The sequence below is a fragment of the Mesoplodon bidens genome (genome assembly GCF_964165515.1).
Source record: "Mesoplodon bidens genome assembly, chromosome: X".
NCBI classification, from domain to species: Eukaryota; Metazoa; Chordata; class Mammalia; order Artiodactyla; family Ziphiidae; genus Mesoplodon; species Mesoplodon bidens.
Window position 1 is genome coordinate 44,415,091 of NC_138163.1, and position 20,117 is coordinate 44,435,207.

General features: G+C 40.0%; 1 protein-coding gene across 8 annotated transcripts in view; it reads right to left on the reverse strand.

Annotated features, from left to right (window-relative positions):
• Positions 1 to 20,117, reverse strand: part of PAK3 (p21 (RAC1) activated kinase 3) — a 123,465-nt gene that overhangs the window by 63,433 nt on the left and 39,915 nt on the right. For 7 of the 8 annotated variants that reach the window (XM_081222431.1, XM_081222429.1, XM_081222427.1 and 4 more), the window contains 3 exons: positions 14,426 to 14,526; positions 8,497 to 8,650; positions 6,503 to 6,540 (listed from right to left, as the gene is read on the reverse strand). In XM_081222431.1, coding sequence (XP_081078557.1) covers positions 6,503 to 6,540; positions 8,497 to 8,650; positions 14,426 to 14,526 — 293 coding nt within the window. Of the gene's footprint in view, positions 1 to 6,502; positions 6,541 to 8,496; positions 8,651 to 11,422; positions 11,486 to 14,425; positions 14,527 to 20,117 lie in introns of all 8 variants that reach the window. The other variant, XM_081222433.1, reaches the window with a different exon arrangement.

The following is a 20,117-nucleotide window of genomic DNA, read 5'->3' on the forward strand; positions in this document are numbered from 1 at the left end:
GAACCATGCCTAGGAATAATAAGCTTTACGTGGGCCTATGAAAATATTTGAACTCAGAAATAAATCATCGGCTCCAAAATGCCACAAGAAAATGATAAAATTTAAGTCAGTTAATGTCTAATTAAATGTCTGTTAAGTATAATATATGTCAACTTAATTAATTAGTTATTTAAATTTAGTATTTATAGAAATTTCATTATATTAAAAAACAAATTATAAGTTAGGCTGTTCTATTTAGCAACAATTCTTGAGTATTCACAATGATTTCTAAGAAATTACACCTAACCATAAATTAAGTGCTACTTATGATCAAATAATCTCAAAATTAACATTTTAAAATTACTTTTAAAAGTTTATAGCAAAAATAAAAAGTGGGGTATAGAGGCCCATTAATATACTTGATACATTTGTATTTGATACATTTGTATTTGATACAATGCATCACATGTCCTCCATAAGTGAGAGTGTATATACAGCCTATGAGGATCTAAAAATGGCCCAACCCTTAAACTGGTACAAAGACCAACCAGTGCCTACTGGCCAAGAGGTAGCCTTGCACATTTCAGTTCTCGTTAATTTATTAGAGAAGATCCACCTGCAAAATTTCACGGACTGATTCTTAACATTCATTACTATCCTCACTACTCTAATTTCATATGGGGGACATTCCAGTCTCTAAGGATGGACTAAGGGACTATTAGAAAACCTAAAGATTTTCATCTTTTGAGGGTTTACGGGGCAGGAAGAAGATACATGTCTGTTTATCTGGGACCAAACACTATGCTGCCATGTTGGTTGGTTGGAAAGAATGTGTGACCTTCAGTGGACATTACGTTTTGGATGTTGGTTGGGCCAGGGAGCATTAACTACCCAGCATTACACATAGATACCAGGCCTTGGTACTAAGAATTGAAATTAACATAATTTCTTGCTCCTGTGTATTTTTTCCACAGATTTTCCATCCCTGTGTAAATAACACTGGGGCTGGGCATACTTTCTTTTCCCTGTGCTAAACAATATCAAGATGGAGCATATTTTCCTGTTCTTATGTTACACAATACTGAGAACAAGCAAAAATAACTTAGCTTCTCACTTTAAGAAATACTTGTTCTTGGAAGATAAGACTGAACCAACTGAAGTAATTTACTTATTAAGAATAACAACAGCTTGCTCACCAAAACTGTATTCAAGACCCTCACTTTGCTGTATTCCCCAATCCAAAGTTACTTTATCAGAAACACTGCACAATCCTAACTCGTTTCTTGTCTTGTGAGACCTGCTTCAAAATCACATAGCCGTGCTCCAAGACCCTATAGATATTCTCCCTTGACATCCCCTTTCTAAGACACTGGCAGTGCTCTTTCTTGCTCCTGTAAGTATAATAAACTTAGCTTTGCTTGACTAACAGCTTTTTTTGATGGCCTTTGGGGGAGTCAAAGTTATAAATGTTGCTACACTCTTCCTTCCAGGCTGAGGATTACTATGTCTAGTATGTCTAAACGTGTAAAAATAGAGACAGATGGATATCAAGTAAGAAATTTTTTGTCTTTTTGAAATTAAGTATTTTTGACAGTCATTATGCCACACATTCAGTCGAGCAAGGCAGGTTATTCTTAACCTGATTGGGTCTTGGACTCATTTCCAATTCTAAAGGGTTTGGCCTATCTCCCCAGAAAAATACAGGTAGATACATATTTTTACATATAATTTCAAGAGTTCATATGTCTTCTGAAGCCCATTCATGGACACCAAGTTGCAAACCCTGCTCTAGAGAATACACCAGTTAGAGGAACTACCTTAGGAAACTCTCCTTTCTTTGAGCTTAATTGTTAAAGGTCGAAGAAAGAAGAAGTAAGGACTTTGGAGACTTTAGATAATGCTAAGTATGGTCTGAGAGCCCCTCTTGGTTGCTTGTGTACAATACAGATTTCAGGGTTCCATTCTACTCTGGGAATGGAGCCCTAGAATCTGCATTTTAACAGGCTATCCAGCCAATTCTAATGCATACTGAAATTTTTAAAAAGCACTAATGTAGATGAACAAAATAAGCCAGTACTGTAAATCAAAAAAGTGTCATCTGTCACACGTACACCCAGTTTCTCTAGGCACAAATCACGGCATATTCATATTATTGCTGTTACCTTCGACTCAAAATACTAGCTCAGGATTCTCAATGCATTACTTCACTCTCAACAGTACAATAAATATACACAAATTTCAAAGTAGCCTCACACTGAAGAGTAGATCCCTGAACAGTATTTAGTGTTTAATAACACTAATACCAAAGAAGCTATCACGAGTGGGCAGTAAAGCAGATTCATATGACTATGAGAGGCATCGCTGAATTCATTATTAATTATATTGCCATTAGTTTAACACATTTAGTGAATATAACATTGTTTCTATTTTGATTCCCACCCAGGCTACTAGAAGATGCCAAAACTTGTGAGCAGTTCAGGCTATGTCGAGAAGGGGTAGTCAATCCCATTAAATCACATCCTGTAGGATAGCTAGGTCTACTGGGAGTGTTTCTAATGCAACAAAAGCACAAGCAGTGTGAAGTGCAATCTCCCCCTAGAACCATAAGGAGAACACAAGGTGCAATTATCCAAGTTACTGAGCCCCAAAGAAGTGATCCAACCTGACCTTAAGGGTCTAAATTCAGTTCATTCAGGAATTTCTTTTTTTTTTTTTTTTTTTTTGTGGTACGCGGGCCTCTCACCGCTGTGGCCTGTCCCCTTGCGGAGCACAGGCTCCGGACGCGCAGGCCCAGTGGCCTGGGCTCATGGGCCCAACCGCTCCGCGGCATGTGGGATCTTCCCGGACCGGGGCACGAACCCGTGTCCCCTGCATCGGCAGGTGGACTCTCAACCACTGCGCCACCAGGGAAGCCCTAAATTCAGTTCATTCAATCAATAGAAACCTATCTGGAAGTCTTGCCAAACCTTCGAACTCAAACTGTCCAATAGGAAACTCAGCATCTTCTCCCAGAAATATGCATCTCCTGAAAGATAATACCCTCATCTTTTTGGCCACCCACATAGCATCCAAAGCCTGCAATCATCTCTCACCTCAACCTTTCCTCCAACATCTAATCAATAACCTAAACATCTTTGGAATTTAAATCTAATCTCCATTCCCACTGCCACTATCTCACGTAGGCCCTCATCACCTCTGGCCTTGGATGCTTGCGATATTTCCCCAGTCAGTCTCCCTGCATCCAGTCTTACCTTCTGTCCTTAATTCACTCTGGACATTTGAGATCAGATCACTCTTCTAAAGCATAAGCTTTAATCACCTAACTCTCCTGCCCCACAAAACTTCAAGGGCTTCCCACTGTACACTTACATAGGCCAGATTCCTTAGAATACCATTTAAGGGCTTCTATGATTTGGCTCCAACTTAACTTTCAAGGCTTAACTCCTATGATTCATTTTCTTGCATCTCAGTCTTCATTCAAACCCATACCCCCTTGTCCCCTTGCTCTTTTCACTACCCTGCCCTTTATCATGCTTTCCCTTTGCTTAGAATGACCTTCCTTATCTTCACAGATCCAAATCGCATCTGACCTTCAAGATCTAGTTCAAATTCCGCCTTTTCTATGAAGCATTTTCTAATTCAATATTCAACAAATATGTACCAAGTGCCTATTTTGTACTAGGCACTGAGCTTAAGCCCTTGAAGACGAGGGCCTGCTTCCTTTTCCCTCCCCAGCTAAAAGTAAGCTCCTTCCTCTGAATTCTCATAGCACATGGACATATTTTATGGTATGTAACATGATCCATATGGTACTGTGCTTCTTTATGTTCATACTTCTCTTCCCTTACCAGACTGAGCTCCAAATTTCCTAGTGTTTATAAGGAGGCACTTGATAAATACATGTTAAATACGTGAATATCCAGTTGTTTTATCTCCAAACAGTGAGTTCATGAGTTTTCTTTTTCTGATCTGATGGAATATTTTGAACATTATGTAGATTTGGTTTTAATTCTGTAAGTAAGACCAATAGAAGCAAGCTAAAAAAAAGGCCAATATCCTAGGAGCTATAAGCTGTTTACAAAAATGAAAATCAACACACAGACTATCCTAGCAGGTTGGTGTTTAAAATAACTGACTACCTGAAAAGATAACAACAATTTCTTTGTCAAGATACTTATCTAGTATCGCACAATAATGACAGTAATTAAATCAAGGGAGGTAAGGTATGTGTTGCTCATGGAAGGTTGGTATTTTTGTCTTTCCCAGTTTGCTATTATCTCCCTTCACGTGCTGTTTTCAGTGAGGCCCAGGAAGCTGTCATGGCAAAGAAGCAAAAGGAGGGCAATGACCAGTGAGAAAAGAAGGGCTACATTCTGCTCTGTTCTGAGAATTCTGAACAAGGCACCAGTACCATGGCCTCAGACAAGTCTCATGCATGGAGAGAATGAGTTTTCGTCTTTGTTGACATCTACAAATAGTAGCAGTAGTAGTTTACACTTAATAAACACATAGTATGTGCTAGGTAATGTACTAATATATTATATGCATTAGCATATTCAATATTCACACAAGTTTTAGGAGGTAGGTACTGTTATTATTCCCAGTTAAAGGCTGAGGAAAGAGAGGGTCACAGAAGCTGAGCCACTTTCTCAAAGTGGCTCAGCTTGTAAGTGGAGGAATAAGACTAAACACCTACGCCCAGAGCCTTTACTCTTTTAAGTTTTCTTTTTAGTTGTGGTAAAATAGACATAACATAAAATTTACCATCTTAACCATTTGTAAGTGTATAGTCCAGGAGTGTTACATATATTCATATTGTTGTGCATCCATCCCTGCTATCCATCTCCAGAATTCTTTTCATCTTGCAAAACTAAAACTTTGTACCCATTAAACAACAACACCCCATTTCCACCTCACCCAGCAATCACTTTCTGTATCTATGATATTGACTACTCTAGATACCTCATATAGGTAGAACCATATGGTATTTGTCTTTTTGTGACTGGATTATTTCACTTAGCATAATGTCTTAAAGGTTCATCCATGCTGTAGCCTATGTAAGGATTTCCTTCCTTTTTAAGGCTGAATAATATTCCATTGTATGGATATACCACTTTTGTTTATTCGTTCATCTGTTGATGGACACTTGGGTTGCTTCCACCTTCTGGTTACTATGAATAATGCTGCTATGAATATGGGTGTTCAAATATCCATTCAAGACCCTGCTTTCGGTTCTTCTGGGTACATATCCAGAAGTGCAACTGCTGGGTCATGTGGTAATTCTCTTCTAAATTTTTGAGGCACTGCCGTATTATCTCAGAGCCTTTAGTTTTTACCAGAAATGATTTACTGCTGTCACACTGGTTGCCCAGGGTGACATCAAGCAGGCCAGCATTTGTCCTCTATAAAAGGAAGAATCAGCTTGATTATCCGTGACTCTGAATAAGCGGCGAGGAAACTTTCACTAATGCTAATTATTTCACTCCAAAGGAAGCAAATGAGGCAGGAAATAATTTCTATCAGGATATCAAAATGAAAATTATGTAAAGGGAAGCCTTGTCTAAGACTGTTTTCTGTGTATGGGCATTCTTTCAGACACTATAGCACTTCCAAGGCCCTTGAGCTAGGTTGCTTATTTTGTAGTCACTTCTCTGATAAAACTATCTATGTGACTTTGGGCAAAGTCTCACTTTGCTGGAATAGGTGACACCAAAAGATGTAGTGGTATGACCTTAGACAAGTTATTTCACCTCTCTAAACCTCATCTGTAAAATGGAGACAATTATAAGACTTACCTAATTGGGTTGTAGGAATGGATAAGTGAAGACAAAGTGTTATTAGCCTAGTGCCTGGCACATTTGTTCAGTAAAGAGAAGTTTCTATCATTATGATGATTATTTTCAAGATTCTATATGTAAAAGAAATATAAACATTTGTCTATGTAAAGACTTATGCATGAATTTTCATAGTAGCTTTATTTATAAACGCCCAAAACTGTAAACAGTCTAGAAATCCTTCAATGGGTAAATTGTTAAATAGCAGTATAGCCATACCATGGAATACTACTTAGCAATAAAAAGGAACAAACTATTGATACAACAACTTGGATGAATCCTAAGAGCACTATGCTGAGAGAAAAGCCAATCCCAAAAGGACGTATACTGTATTATTTCATTTACATTTGAAATGTCCAGAAAGACAAGTCTATAAAACCAGATTAGTGATGGCCTAGGGCTAAAGTGCGGTGGATGGGGGTTAACTCTAGGCAGACCTGGGAGATCTTACTGGGGTGATGAAAGTGTTCTAAAACTAGATTGTGGTGACGGTAGCACAGGTGTATAAATTTACTAAAACTCATCAAACTGTACACTTAAAAATGGGTGAATTTTATGTATCTAATTTATACCTTTAAAATATTTTTAAAGGATTCTATGTGTATCTAAAAACAGGATCTGCACAATTGTATTCTGTTGGACCACTGGAAACACCAATCATACAAAACTGTTTTCAATTTTTCACTTACCGAAGGATGGGCTGCTATGTATCCATGTGCGCTTTTATCTGAAAAGTGAAGGTAAAGATATTATCTTTGTTTCATAAAGACTGCCTCATTTAGAGACCATGCTTAAAAAAACTGCATGTGTTTGACCAGAAGGAAATTTTCTGATTCAGTATTAAATAGATACTACGACAAATGACTAGCTTTTCTTAAAGTAGCTCACACCCTTACATCATCACCATATTCTCGCCACCCCATTTTATAGATCTTAATGAAGGCCTCCAGTGAATCTCATCTATACTGAGGAATGTTGAGATAACCTACTCCTGACTGGTATGATTTTACACGTCTATATCCAGAATTTCTCCCCGACTTCCTCCTTCCCTCTCCTCCTCCCTCCCTCATTTCCCTTCCTCCCTTCCACCCTTCCTTCCTTTCCCCTTCCCTTCCTCCCCTTCCCCTCCTAGGCTATTAGTTAGCCTCAACACGAGAGCATCAAGAAAACATATGGTGAGTTTCAGAATAGAGCAATAACTCAGATACTGTCGAGTTCTAACATAGTTTTTTCAGGACTTCATCTTTATAAACTGAGAGAATTCGACACATAAAAACAAAAGGGTTAAAAAGCAGTGGCAGGGCTTCCCTGGTGGTGCAGTGGTTGAGAGTCCGCCTGCCGATGCAGGGGACGAGGGTTCGTGTCCCGGTCCGGGAAGATCCCACATGCCGTGGAGCGGCTGGGCCCGTGAGCCATGGCCGCTGGGCCTGCGCGTCCGGAGCCTGTGCTCCGTAATGGGAGAGGCCACAACAGTGAGAGTTCCGTGTACCGCAAAAAAAAAAAAGCAGTGGCAACGTGGAATAAAGAACAAATTTTGAAAATGTGCCCTGTACTAAAACCAATGCCAAGAGGTAGGGGCTCTTTATAGCTGGAGCACTAATGATAGTATTGTCTTCTTTCTTTTTTTTTTTTTTGCGGTACTTTTTTGTTGTTGTTGTTTGCGGTACACGGGCCTCTCACTGTTGTGGCCTCTCCCGTTGCGGAGCACAGGCTCCGGACGCGCAGGCCCAGCGGCCATGGCTCACGGGCCCAGCCGCTCCGCGGCATGTGGGATCTTCCCGGACCGGGGCACGAACCCACGTCCCCTGCATCGGCAGGCGGACTCTCAAACACTGCGCCACCAGGGAAGCCCCCTCTTCTTTCTTTAGATGTAATATAATAAATTGTTTTAGAGACGCAACCCAGATCATCTTTTTCACAATGCAAAGTAATTGCTTGGTATATTTTTTCAGTTGCTTACAGTGCAAATTTGGACATCAAACCTTCAGACGAAGGCTGGGTCTACAGGCTAGCAAATGAAGTCGAGATATGGCAGGAACGTGGCCATGTCAATCTCTTATAAATACCAAGACATGATTTCTTTAAGTCTGATTTTACCGTCAGATCAAAATAACTCAGCAACCACAAAATTTGTGCTGTGTCATCATGGTGCATGCAATTCAGTGAATCTAAGGGATAAAATAAATTTCAAGAGACCAGGGTTTGATCCAGACACCTCTTACTTCCTAAACGCATGACAAGGCCTGATCCTAAGTGACTCAGTGTCTTCATGCCAGTGAAGAGACAAAACAACAATTGTGATTGCTGATTCAAACTGACAACTACTGCTTCACTGAACAATTTCCTTACTTGAGTTTTAAAATCACCCAAGTACTGTAAATCTCCTAACATCAACTTCAACTTCCAACTCATCTTTTGGTTGATTTATGTTGAAGTCATTCAAAAAAGGAACTTGAACTGGCTTCGAATGCCCTCCAGGCATTCTGTTCTAATCCTGAGGTTCTGAGATTGGAATTACTTCTTCACTTTTTTTTTTTTGGTAGCACCGCGCGGCTTTTGGGATCTTGGTTCCCGACCAGGGATCAGACCCGGGCCCCCTGCCATGGAAGCGCAGAGTCCTAACCACTGGACTGCCAGGGAAGCCCCAGTTCTTCACTTTTTGATATCCTACATTTACTCTTACCTCCTGACGTAAAGCTCATGTACTTCTGGTTGTTGACTGTTTCTTTGGAATCATAGAATTTGAGAACATCTAGAACGGCTTGGGGGTTCTTCTTCTGTTCCAGCTTTGTTATGTTGGAGGTTTGGAGTAATCGTGCCCATTGCTCAGGAATTCCCTGTGGACAACCAAAGGGAAAGAATGGAAGCTCAGAACATTCAGCAGCTGCATTTTCATGTTCCAGTAAAGTTCTTCACCAAGAAGCCCATGCTACCTGTAGGATTACACTTGGGAAACTGAAGTTACACTCTAGATTTAAAGTTAGTAACTTAATAATGCAATCATTCTCTTCTCTAATTAAAACACATAGGTAAAACTAAGATCCAACTTAAAAAGGGTGGGTGGGAGTATGACTGTGATAGAAAAAAAAAAGCGCATGAAAATCACCTCCATATTAACTCTGCTCATCCATGAAATGATGTTTACGGCTTAGCTTATTTTTTCTGGCGACTCAGGGCAGACATAGCAAGACTTCTCTAAATTTGTGCACAGCATAGTATAGTGCAGATCAATAGATTTTATATGACTGGAATAACATAAGCTGTTTCTGGGCATGTTGTAATCAGAATATCTTTTAGAATAAAAGTAAAGCCTCACCCTTGGTCAGTTCATACTCTGTGGTTATCAAATGTAATTTTTTGGGGGGGTCTAGAGCTTTAACATAAAGGGGGATTGAGAGGAGACAAAAATAGAATCATGGACGAGCAATAACCACAGGGGTGCTAAATAGTAACATTTTCCCTGCAGCTTTCTCCTCTCCTCCCCCCGTCCCCTCCTCCCCACTTCGTTCATTGGCCACATAGAACCTGGGGACGGTGGCAACCATGCCAAAGCCTTCTGAAAATTTGCAATAATCTGAAGCATTTAGAGCAGAGAGGAGGGAGTGTTTGGCAATCTAACCAAGGAGAATTGCAAAAATTACACAGAGAGGTTAGCTTTGTATTGAGCGTTCAGCATTCTTTCCTACATGTTCGGCCTACAGATGTCCCCATTGCATAATTATCCAACCTCCAAGAGAACTTGGAGCGAGAAACAGACACACTCTTCCTGAAGTGCATCTAGACACAATTTACGTGGCTTTGTCCTATGAAGTCTCGGCAAAACAATGTGTGACGTGGGCCTCCAGAGTTTGGGAATGACAACAAAAAAGTGAGATAAGCCAAGCAACAACTCTACTGCACACACATGAACCTGCTGCTGCAGTGCTATGACATCTCAAAGAAGCACTTTGATGCAAGCTTCTTTTGGGCCTGTGACGCACCTCTGGGAGCTTCCCTGGGCACATCTGTGAGCCATAGAGATCTGGCTGTAATGGACGTAAATAAAGAAAGAAAAGAAAGTTAAAACAGAATGTGGGACAACTTAGAAGGTGGGAGGAGATGAAACCAATGGGTCTGAATGGGGAGGGGTTAATCCCTTCTAAAGTGGGGCGGTTATGAAAATAGGGAGGTATTAACTAAATCAGGGGCAGGACAGGCTACAGGACAACAGATTTAAGAAAACAGAGAAAACAACAATGTTCCAAAGTTTGGATGCATAGTTCCACTTTTGGCCAGATGCTTCCTCCATAAATATGCAATAATAAGGATTACCATTAAATGACTGGAGAAATTACTAAAAGGCAGAAACATGAATTTGGAGGGAAGAAGGATGGCATCATGAAAAGCTTCAACAATAATTTGTAAGTTGTTTTTACGACTGGGTGATCACAGGTAGCCAATGGCCATGTGATGAACTTACAAATTTCAGTTCCCAATTCTGGTGAACCATTTTCAATTTCACATTGGAAGTGTCTGTATGGCTAAAATTCAAAGAAGAGGTATATGGTGATGCTGAATTTAACCTGTTCTCATTAAGGTGATTCTTATGTATTTTGGAGCTAAAGTCGTGGCTGGCTTAGAGAAAACTAGCTTAAGGATTTCCCACACAGCCAGACTCTATGTTTGAATTTCTTAGACATTTAGAGCAGGGAAAGGGAAACCATTTCGTTTGGAACCATATTATGAATAATCTCCATTTTAATGCCTCAGTTCTAAAGTCCCACTTCCCACAAAATAAGATCAGATATAAGGTAACAGCTTTGCCTAAATAAAGATGATATTCCCAATGCTACAGAAACATGCTTTTACCCAACTGATTTGATTTGGGTTACAGGTCTTTGATTCCTGGCATTTGGGGTTACTCCAAGCACAGTGAAAGGACACTTTTACATGCATTCATCACGCAATTTGATGCTAAAGCCTTAAGCCAAAAATTTGAACTCAGGAGCCCATGCATGATCCCAGTTCTGATTCTAAGTGCAATTAATAGCATTTGGTTAATACTGTAATGGCCAAAGGAGTTATTAAGTGTTACAAAACCAGGTATGCATTGCACATAACCACCAGAGCAGACATCACTGGCATGATCATTACCATAATCATTAGAATATTTGCAGTTATTATACATACTCATGGCACTTCTAAACTTTTGTGATAATAGTCTTGTGATCACTAGACAGCAGGAAAAACTGCTGTCAATTGCAAAAGATCCTCCAGACAACTATACTTACCACGTGACTACACTGCTGACATAATTTTTTTTTCCTTTTTTAAGTTGAGATAAACCAGTTCATCAATGAAACCTGACACTTAAATTTGAATGTATGCCATAAAGGCATGTAATCAGAAAGCCATAACTCATTACTCCAAATTGAGGTACAAACCCCAAAAGTCAGATAGCTAATGGAGACCTAGAAGTGTGAGCATCAGAAGCCTGACCACGTATGTAATAACAGCTAGATGTACATCAAGCTGGGGATTGTCCAGTGTAGCCCAGGAGAATGGCAGCATGATACAACAGGCCAAGCATTTATCTTATCATAAGAAATGATAATGTATATCACTCATACCATTTTTCCCTCTGATTGACTTGAAGCGACCGTCACAGGTCTAGAGGTCTGGAAGGGGGAGTTCTGAAGTATTTGGGACAAAAATGATAATATAAAGGGTAAGGACTTATAACAGTTTCATACCCCAAATCTCACCTCCCAACCTAATTTTATTTATTTATTTATTTATTTTTTGTGCAGTACGGGGGCTTCTCACTACTGTGGCCTCTCCCGTTGTGGAGCACAGGCTCCGGATGCGCAGGCTCAGCGGCCATGGCTCACGGGCCCAGCCGCTCCACGGCATGTGGGATCTTCCCGGACCCGGGCACGAACCCGTGTCCCCCGCATCGGCAGGCGGACTCTCAACCACTGCGCCACCAGGGAAGCCCCCAACCTAATTTTAACCTCAGGGTCCAAGTGTGTGACCAAGTGTACAAGGTTTTATGGGCCAATTAGCCAAAGGGTAAGCACCAAGCAATACACCAAACCAGTGTCCAAATATTCCAAATAACAGGCCCCTGTGAGACAACTGGACTCGACAGTTCAACAAATTGCTCAAAATTCAACCTCAACAACTGTAATGATCAAATTTAGTAATATGTCCCTCCCCCTCCACATGAACACATGCACACACACACACATACACACACACACAACCAATTAGTGGTACTGGGGCGATTAAGACCCCATTCTAAATCCTACCAATAAAATGACTTTTAAAAGTTTATTATCATCTGGTATTTTTAAAGCTAGTAAATATAAATCATAGGTTAAGATAGTAAAAAAAAAGGGCAGAATTTGGTATCTTTAAAAAACGTGGGGACAAATAGTTATGAAAGATGATCACAGCAACAATAAAGTACATCACATTTCCAAATTTAGCCTCTGTCTCATCTATATATTCAGTGGATTTCTAACAATTGCATCCAAACACTTTATTTTATATTAGGTTTTTGGGAGGAGGAGAAAGGTTCTTGTTTGGTTTGGTTCAGTTGCATCAAAATATTTTTCACAATTGGAAAGATTGCCCATCACACATCCCACCCCACCCCTCTCTGGTTGATTCTTGGGGTTCTAACTGACAGCAAAGTGAAAATGGATGGTCTCCAGTCAGCAAGATGATGGTGATTCACTTTCCTTCATTTCCATTCAGAACCCATAAAGAACAAAGGAAAAGCTAAAGATAGAGAAATTCTATCAGAAGATGTCAAGCAAGTAGGAAAGAGTGGAAAAAATTTAAAAATTGGAAAGGAACCAGAATATCACATGAGAATAGTGGAGGGGAAAATTTTCACATCAGAAAACAAAAAGGAAGAATAAAAGAACAGAGAAATATGGAATGACAACAATAAAACAGAAGAAAAGATTAAACAGAAGAAAAGCACATGGAAAACAAAAAGGTCAAAACTGGAAAGACAGTTCTTAAAATAAAAAAGGGAAGATTTTTAAGATAAAACTTATAATGATTCAGTGCTTTTACTGTTTCAAACATCAGAAAAAATAGTCATCTCTTTGTTTATGATTTTTTAAAAATCGAAACTTGTTCAGATTATAAAAATATATATAAATATTTTTTGCTTTGGGTGGTGATGATGGTGGTGATGGTGGTGACAGTGAGGTTATATTTTCTAAGTGTAGCTAACAGAATATTCTCAAACACAGCAAAGAACAGAGGCTGGGCTCAAACTCAAGGCCATTTGAATAATATCTCTGACTCCAATGATGAAATTGGTTAAACCAGTATCTCAACTTTATCAATGTCAGCACTTCTTAATGTTCTCTTCTGCTTGCTACTGAGAACATACAATCAGCTCACATCACTTTACAAGGCTAAGATGTTTAGTCAGTTTCCATTGCATTCTCACACTGCTTACTTCCGGAATTGAAAAAAGAAGGTAATTTGTCAGTTCAGAAACATGGTTTGATTCTCCAAATCAAATTAATTTGTTCCTTCTTTTTAAAAAGTTAATCTTATGACACAGTCTACTCACTAACCATCATGTTATGAAATAGGAAATTTAATTATTTAATACCTAAATTTCTCTCTGGTTTAAGAATCCAAGAATTAATGGTGATGGTTCTATCAAAGATTTTTTTTCCAGAATGCATTCAAAATTACTCATCATCTCAGAATGCACATTTTGATTGAGGGCCTTACTAGTATGAAAAAGTAGTTAGTCTTCCTGAGGACATGTTTCATCCATCTAAAAGAAAGATGCCAGATCTTTAAAAAAAAAAAAAGGTATAAAATATCATAGATCTGAGATCGTGTGCTATTTGAGCACTAAAAATATCCAAAGAAAGACTGGATCTATAGCTATAGTCTTTCTGGAGAATTCTTACTGGTATTTATTGTGCATTATGTATATATATTATATTTGTATATATGTGTATATATATATATATATATATATACACATATATACACATATATACACATATAAAGTAAGCATATAACCACTAAAGCATACGATACAGCCATCAATATTTCTTCCTGAAACATGGGGTCTGTTGTTTTGAATATCTACAAAATATATCTGTAAATAAGCCTAAAAATAAGCTATGTTCTTGAAATCAAAGAGAAGAAAAGGTCAGTTTTACAGAGATTTTTGGTTAGTGTGGTTTACTTATCTGGGTTCCATTGTAAAGCTTGAATTATTCAGATAGACTGTCTTCACTGGCCAAGTTGAGTCAATGGTTCTCTGATTTACTTAAAGTGATAAAGAATAGGCTCAAGCTGAGTCTATCTGGACTACATCTCCTGTGCCATGGTAAATCAGCATTTTCAATCAAGTTGAAGGCTAACCACGATCAGACGTTTTTGTTAAGATGGACAAAATAATTTTGCCAATACCCTTGCCACTCTCTAGTTCCATCTGTGATTGTCTAGGCAAAGTCCATCTTCCTTGAAATCACCAAAAACATCAAGTCTGACATTTTGGGACGTGGCAATTCTTCCTTCAAACCTATTTTCACAAAGGAATCTTTTCATGCCTTACAAAACAAAAAAAGGAGCTTACTTACAGTGAATTCCCCGGTGACTGCATCAAACCCCACATGAATCGTATGTTCAAAGTCTGAAGGAAGAGAGATCTCTGGGCGTTCTTTCTCTTTCTTCTTATTGGCTAAAGGCAAAATGTTAACATGTATTTATTTGGGATACAGTTTTGGCATCCATAAGTTGTACAATTAGGTTCATCAATTCATCAACTGTTGAAAGACAATTGAGTCCAACACAATTATAACAATATTTAACTCCAGAATTTATAATTTTATTTAAATAAATGGCTGAGAGTTTGACAAAATGCTATGTCCAAATAATTTCCAAATTTCCAAATCCAATTCAAACAAAACTTGCAGTCAAACTGATTTATGTCCTTTACCAGTCTAATGATGTAATCAGCAGGTATCTAGGTATATTGTGTTTAACTGGTCTTGTTGGATCAAATACCACATACTATAGAAGAAATTCATTAGACTCAAGTCAAGCTAAGCCGTACTATTAGAAAGAAAGAATAGAAAAGTGCTTAAGCTATCTATAAAAGTGTTATGAATTGTTTCTATTTTAAACCATAGCCAAATATCAAGTAACTAGAACTTTAATTTACACGTTTACATTATGAAGAGTAGCTTAACAGGCTCTTGGTCTTCTTTCAATGAGAATACTATTGCAAAGCAATAACTTTGCTAGTAGAAAACAAAACACAAATTGTTGCTTTTTACTGAATTAATTTTATTGAGTTCTTAGAAACCTCAAACCAATTCCTTGGTTTAGTCATTTTAGTTTGTAGCTATTTTTCCATGTCCCTATAAATTTTGTCATAGTAGCCATTCAAAATCATTGTCCTCAAGTAACAGATGATTCATAGTGACACAATTATGAAGAAATACATCAATAGTTAATAAATCAAAAGCCTTTAAAGGTATAATCACTGAAGAAATTAAGTTGGGAACTGTAATGAAATTAGTCTATCTCAAAAGAAATCCCAGGAGGAAGTTATTATGGAAGCATTGTAAAATGGCATTTACTAGCTTCCATAATAGACAGAGCAGCAAATTTGAGCATGTATCTCTGATATGGCTGCATTTCACAGTCAAAAAAATAATACCCACCCTAATACTGGGTAAGTCAGCATGAACCAGTTTTGCCCAATGGAAACCAATCAACTTTAGAGTTGCCAGGGTGGCAAATTTAGAACATTCTGGTTCAAATAGATGTTTCCTTGGCCTCAATTTCAGACAACATTTAATTAACCATAATGGATTACTGGTTTTGTGGGTTACCCAGGACAAATTTTAAATTCAAAACATTTCATGTTCAAATGTCATTCGTATGGCTTCTTTTCACTTCCTACTCTTTCTCACTGTTCCATATCGCCAGCCAGAGGACAGAGATATGGGACAGAAATATGGAAATTCAAGTAGTAAGAGGATTAAGATACAAGATTAAGAAAGAAAGGTTGGGGTTGGGGTGGGGACAAGGGTCACTCAAAGTCATTGCCTGGCCATGGAAAACATTTAGGACTCATTTTGAAAAGTATATATGTGCCATCCAACTTCAATTCAGCATGGATTCCACATTTACAGTGAGCCTACTTTATTGACTATCATTTTAACTGAACATTAGAGTTTGGGGTAGGTACTTCTACTTCCCCTGCATGTTTATGGACTGTAGCTACCATTTATACTTGTTCACCTACCACTTTTACTTGTCCAGAAAGGCAAACAGAACAATCAGCTTTCTGTTCTTGCCACTCCACTGAAGATGTCCCAGCCACTCCTGTAATCGTTTTCTTATTTTCCTCTTTCCTGATGTCCCATACATGTTGGACATGGCTAACCGCCTCTCTTTATACTTCCTTGACAATGTGGTCTGATCCTCCTCCTCCCTCAGTGACCATTCTTCATTTGATGGGCATCTTTTCTTCTGCCTTTCCTGGTGCAGTCTCTGGCATTCATTTCTCTTGGATGGCATTCACTCCCAGATACTAACTCATGTTGGGTAATTCCCTAATCTGCTGTTGGCAGGGGTAGATACAGATTTTGTGGGACCAAAGACTTTATGTAATTTGAGAGGAGAGCTCCCTTTAGGTAAAAACAATACAAAATTGCTAGGGCTTCTTCTAGAGCCTTGGAAGAGTCCCAGGCAAGTGAGAAACTCTGAATAAGCAGCTTTATTCAGTTCATAGTAAATGTACTCTGGTGGTTGGTGGCCTTTTTGGTGTCAAAGATCACTCTGATCTTTGATCACTATACACATATACACAATCTTGCATATAACTTCAGAGGTTCAAGATTCCCCTGGGCTCTAGGTTAAGAACCCCTAGCTTAGTCTCCATCTCTAATCATTGTATCAACTTGCATCCATGACCTCTCTTGCCAGCAAACAGGCTCTCCCTACTTCTCCATTAGCAATGGCTGCACAATTGAAGCCTGTTGACTTAGATGTAAACACTCCACTTCAGCTGAGCTATGTGAATCAGCCTAATGGGGTCTCCCTAAGGCCAGCTGGTTGCCAGTCCCTTACCAGCCTGATTATGCCATTCTCTTCACGCAGGACAAAGTGTAACAGAGGCAGGAAGGCCAAACTTGCTCCTCCTTCAGTGTCCATGTTCTCGTTGAAATGATAAGCACTCACCACCCAGATCAGAGAACGATTAAGGCCTTGGACTCCTCCTCTTTGGGAGGCTCTAAGCAATGAAAAGATTACGACCTCCCCTCTCAAATAAAAGCAATACTAAAGCATAAAAAGGGAAGGAAGCCCCAAAAGTTCTGATGTTCCTATGATGATTAACTTAAGTCTTTAAAAAAACTACTCTGTATCCCAAATCAAAATGTTTTCACATTTTGGGTGCTCCAATGTGCTGGGCCTTAGGCACCTGCTTACTCTGGCTTTTGGTTATTTCAGCCCTGGCCCAACTGCCCAAATCATAAAGTTGGGAGCTTCTTTGACTCCTACTTTAATTCTACCTTAATCAGTCATCACGTTCTCTTTCCCAAACTCACTTTGGATGCATCTTCTTCCTTTCATTTCCACAAACCATCATCTTAGTCTAAGGCACCGGCATTTTTCACCTGGTCTTACTACCTCCAATTTTGCCCCCTGCAATTCATTACTCTGTGGCTGGAGTAATCTTTTGAAATATATATATCTGCCCACATTCCTGCCTGTAAGATCCTTCAATGGCTCCCCATTATCCAGAAGTTCAGAGTTCACGCTCCTTAGCACGCTAGCCAAGGGCCTGCTTAATCTGCCCCCAGCGTACCTCTCTACTGTCTATTCTTGCTATGGCCCCCGCTGTTCCATACCCATTTCATGCTCCCTCAACTGCCAAGCTTTTCTCTTACTGCCAAGCTTTTACACATGCTACATGGAGGCCTGGGAAGTCTTACTTCTTAACGCCTCACATCTGCGCCCATTAGTCTTTTTTTTTTTTTTTTTTTTTTTTGCGGTACGCGGGCCTCTCACTGTTGTGGCCTCTCCCGTCGCGGAGCACAGACTTTGGACGTGCAGGCCCAGCGGCCATGGCTCACAGGCTCAGCCGCTCCGTGGCATGTGGGATCCTCCCGGACCGGGGCACGAACCCGTGTCCCCTGCATCGGCAGGCAGACTCTCAACCACTGCGCCACCAGGGAAGCCCCAGTCCTTTTTCTTGAAGACTCACTCTTGTGTTTCCTCTCCTCTGGCAAGTCTTTTCCTGTCTTCCCTCTGCAGACAAAGTTGAATGCCCTTCTCTTCATGCTCCCAGAGAGCTACCCAGTGTGTACTCTGAGTTTGGCCCTTAGTAACACTGAATTGTCATTTCTTCTTTACATACCTATCTCTTTAGCTAAAATCTGAGATAGTTGACAGCAGAGAGTGTATCTTATTAATTCTCACATTCCCTAGCACCTGGCTTATGTCTGCACACGTAATCACTATCATCTATGGAATATTCACCATGTGCAAAGTGCTTCCAGGGTTATCTCATTTAATCTCCACCACAATCTTATAAGGCAGGCATTATTATTGTATTATTATTGTTTTACAGATGAGGAAGTAAGACTCTGTGAAGTTAAACCACATATCCAAGATTACACAGCTGGCAGGTGTCAGAGCCAGGATTTGAACCTAGGTCTCAATTGTGTCTACAGAACCTAAGCTCTTAATAGCTACACTATTTATTACTCAGTAGCATTAAAAGAAAACCTCAATAGGTTTGAGCCGTTGGTCTTCAGTAAATGGTTAGTGACTGAATGGAGACTAGCTGAGAACTTTTTTCTTTTTTTTCTTTTAAGGAATACTAAAATGTCTGTGTCTCCCCCAGAAAATTCTGTGAGCAGTGGTTGTTTATATTAAGACTCATCCTAACCTGAATCTTGGGCTCATAAGACACGGCCTGATCACCTCTGGGTTGATATTTGCAGAGAGCAGAAGAACCAACGAGTACCACTTTCTAAGTGTATCAGCCATATTCTATTGGAACCTAGAACGAAGGCCACAAATTGCTGACTAGACCACAGATTACAAATGGTATTTGGCACTGGGACCCTCTGCCTGCTCATGGTTCTGGCTGTAACTCCAGGGGCCAGCTAATCTGTCCAGAATCTCTCATCTTGACATCTTTCCCCATCCCACTACATTTTTCTTTCTTTTTTTTTTTTTTTGCGGTACGCGAGCCTCTCACTGCTGTGGCCTCTCCCGTTGCGGAGCACAGGCTCCGGACGCGCAGGCTCAGCGGCCATGGCTCACGGGCCCAGCTGCTCCGCGGCATGCGGGATCTTCCCGGACCGGGGCACGAACCCATGTCCCCTGCATCGGCAGGCGGACTCTCAACCACTGCGCCACCAGGGAAGACACCCCACTACATTTTAAAGAAAGAGAAGTCATCTGTCACCTCCTATACACCCCGACCCCAATGTTATGCATTTCTCTAGTGACTAGGGCTTACTCCATTAAAATCCCCCTACACCTTTACTTCAACCTCTTCATTAAATGCACTGTTGACTTCTTGCCTTAGGTTCTCAAACTTCACTGTGCATCACTCTCATGTGGGAAACTTCAAAAAAGTAAGAGAGAGAGAGAGAGAGATTTCAGAGCCCTGCCCCCAGAGATTCAGATTTAGCTTGGGGTAGACCTCAGCACTTTTAATTTTTAAACGCCCTCCGGTATTTCCATTAAGCAGCTGGGGTTGAGAAAAATTATTTTAAACCCTACTATCCAACGAAGGTATCACTTCCTCAGATAATCCTGATGGACGCTGATGGTTCTTCCCCATTCCAAGTCTTTAGGTCCGGGGGAATGGAGAAGGGCAGAGTTTCCTCATTTTTATTCCATATTGTTTGTTTGAGATCAGTACTTCTGCACTCTCCTACAAAGCCCCCTCCTGTGAGGTTACTGCCATTTAGTTCTCCTGGCCAAGTCCTCTTATCCACTGAGGACTTTGGCTCCCAGTACTCTTTCCAACACTCAGTGCTGCCATCTCTCTGTGAAACATAATATACAAATGGACACCTCTTTCATACACACCCTCTCCTTTTAACTCCTTGACCTCCCTTAGCTCTAATGAACTTCATCTCCTTTCCACTTCAATCCACTCCCATGGTCAGCATTAAACCAGTGGTTCTCAACCAGAGCTGCTCATCAGAATAACCCGTAGAGTTTCATAAAAATCCCAACACCTTGGGCCCACTCAGAACCTACTATATCAGGATTTCTGAGGATGAGACCTGGGCA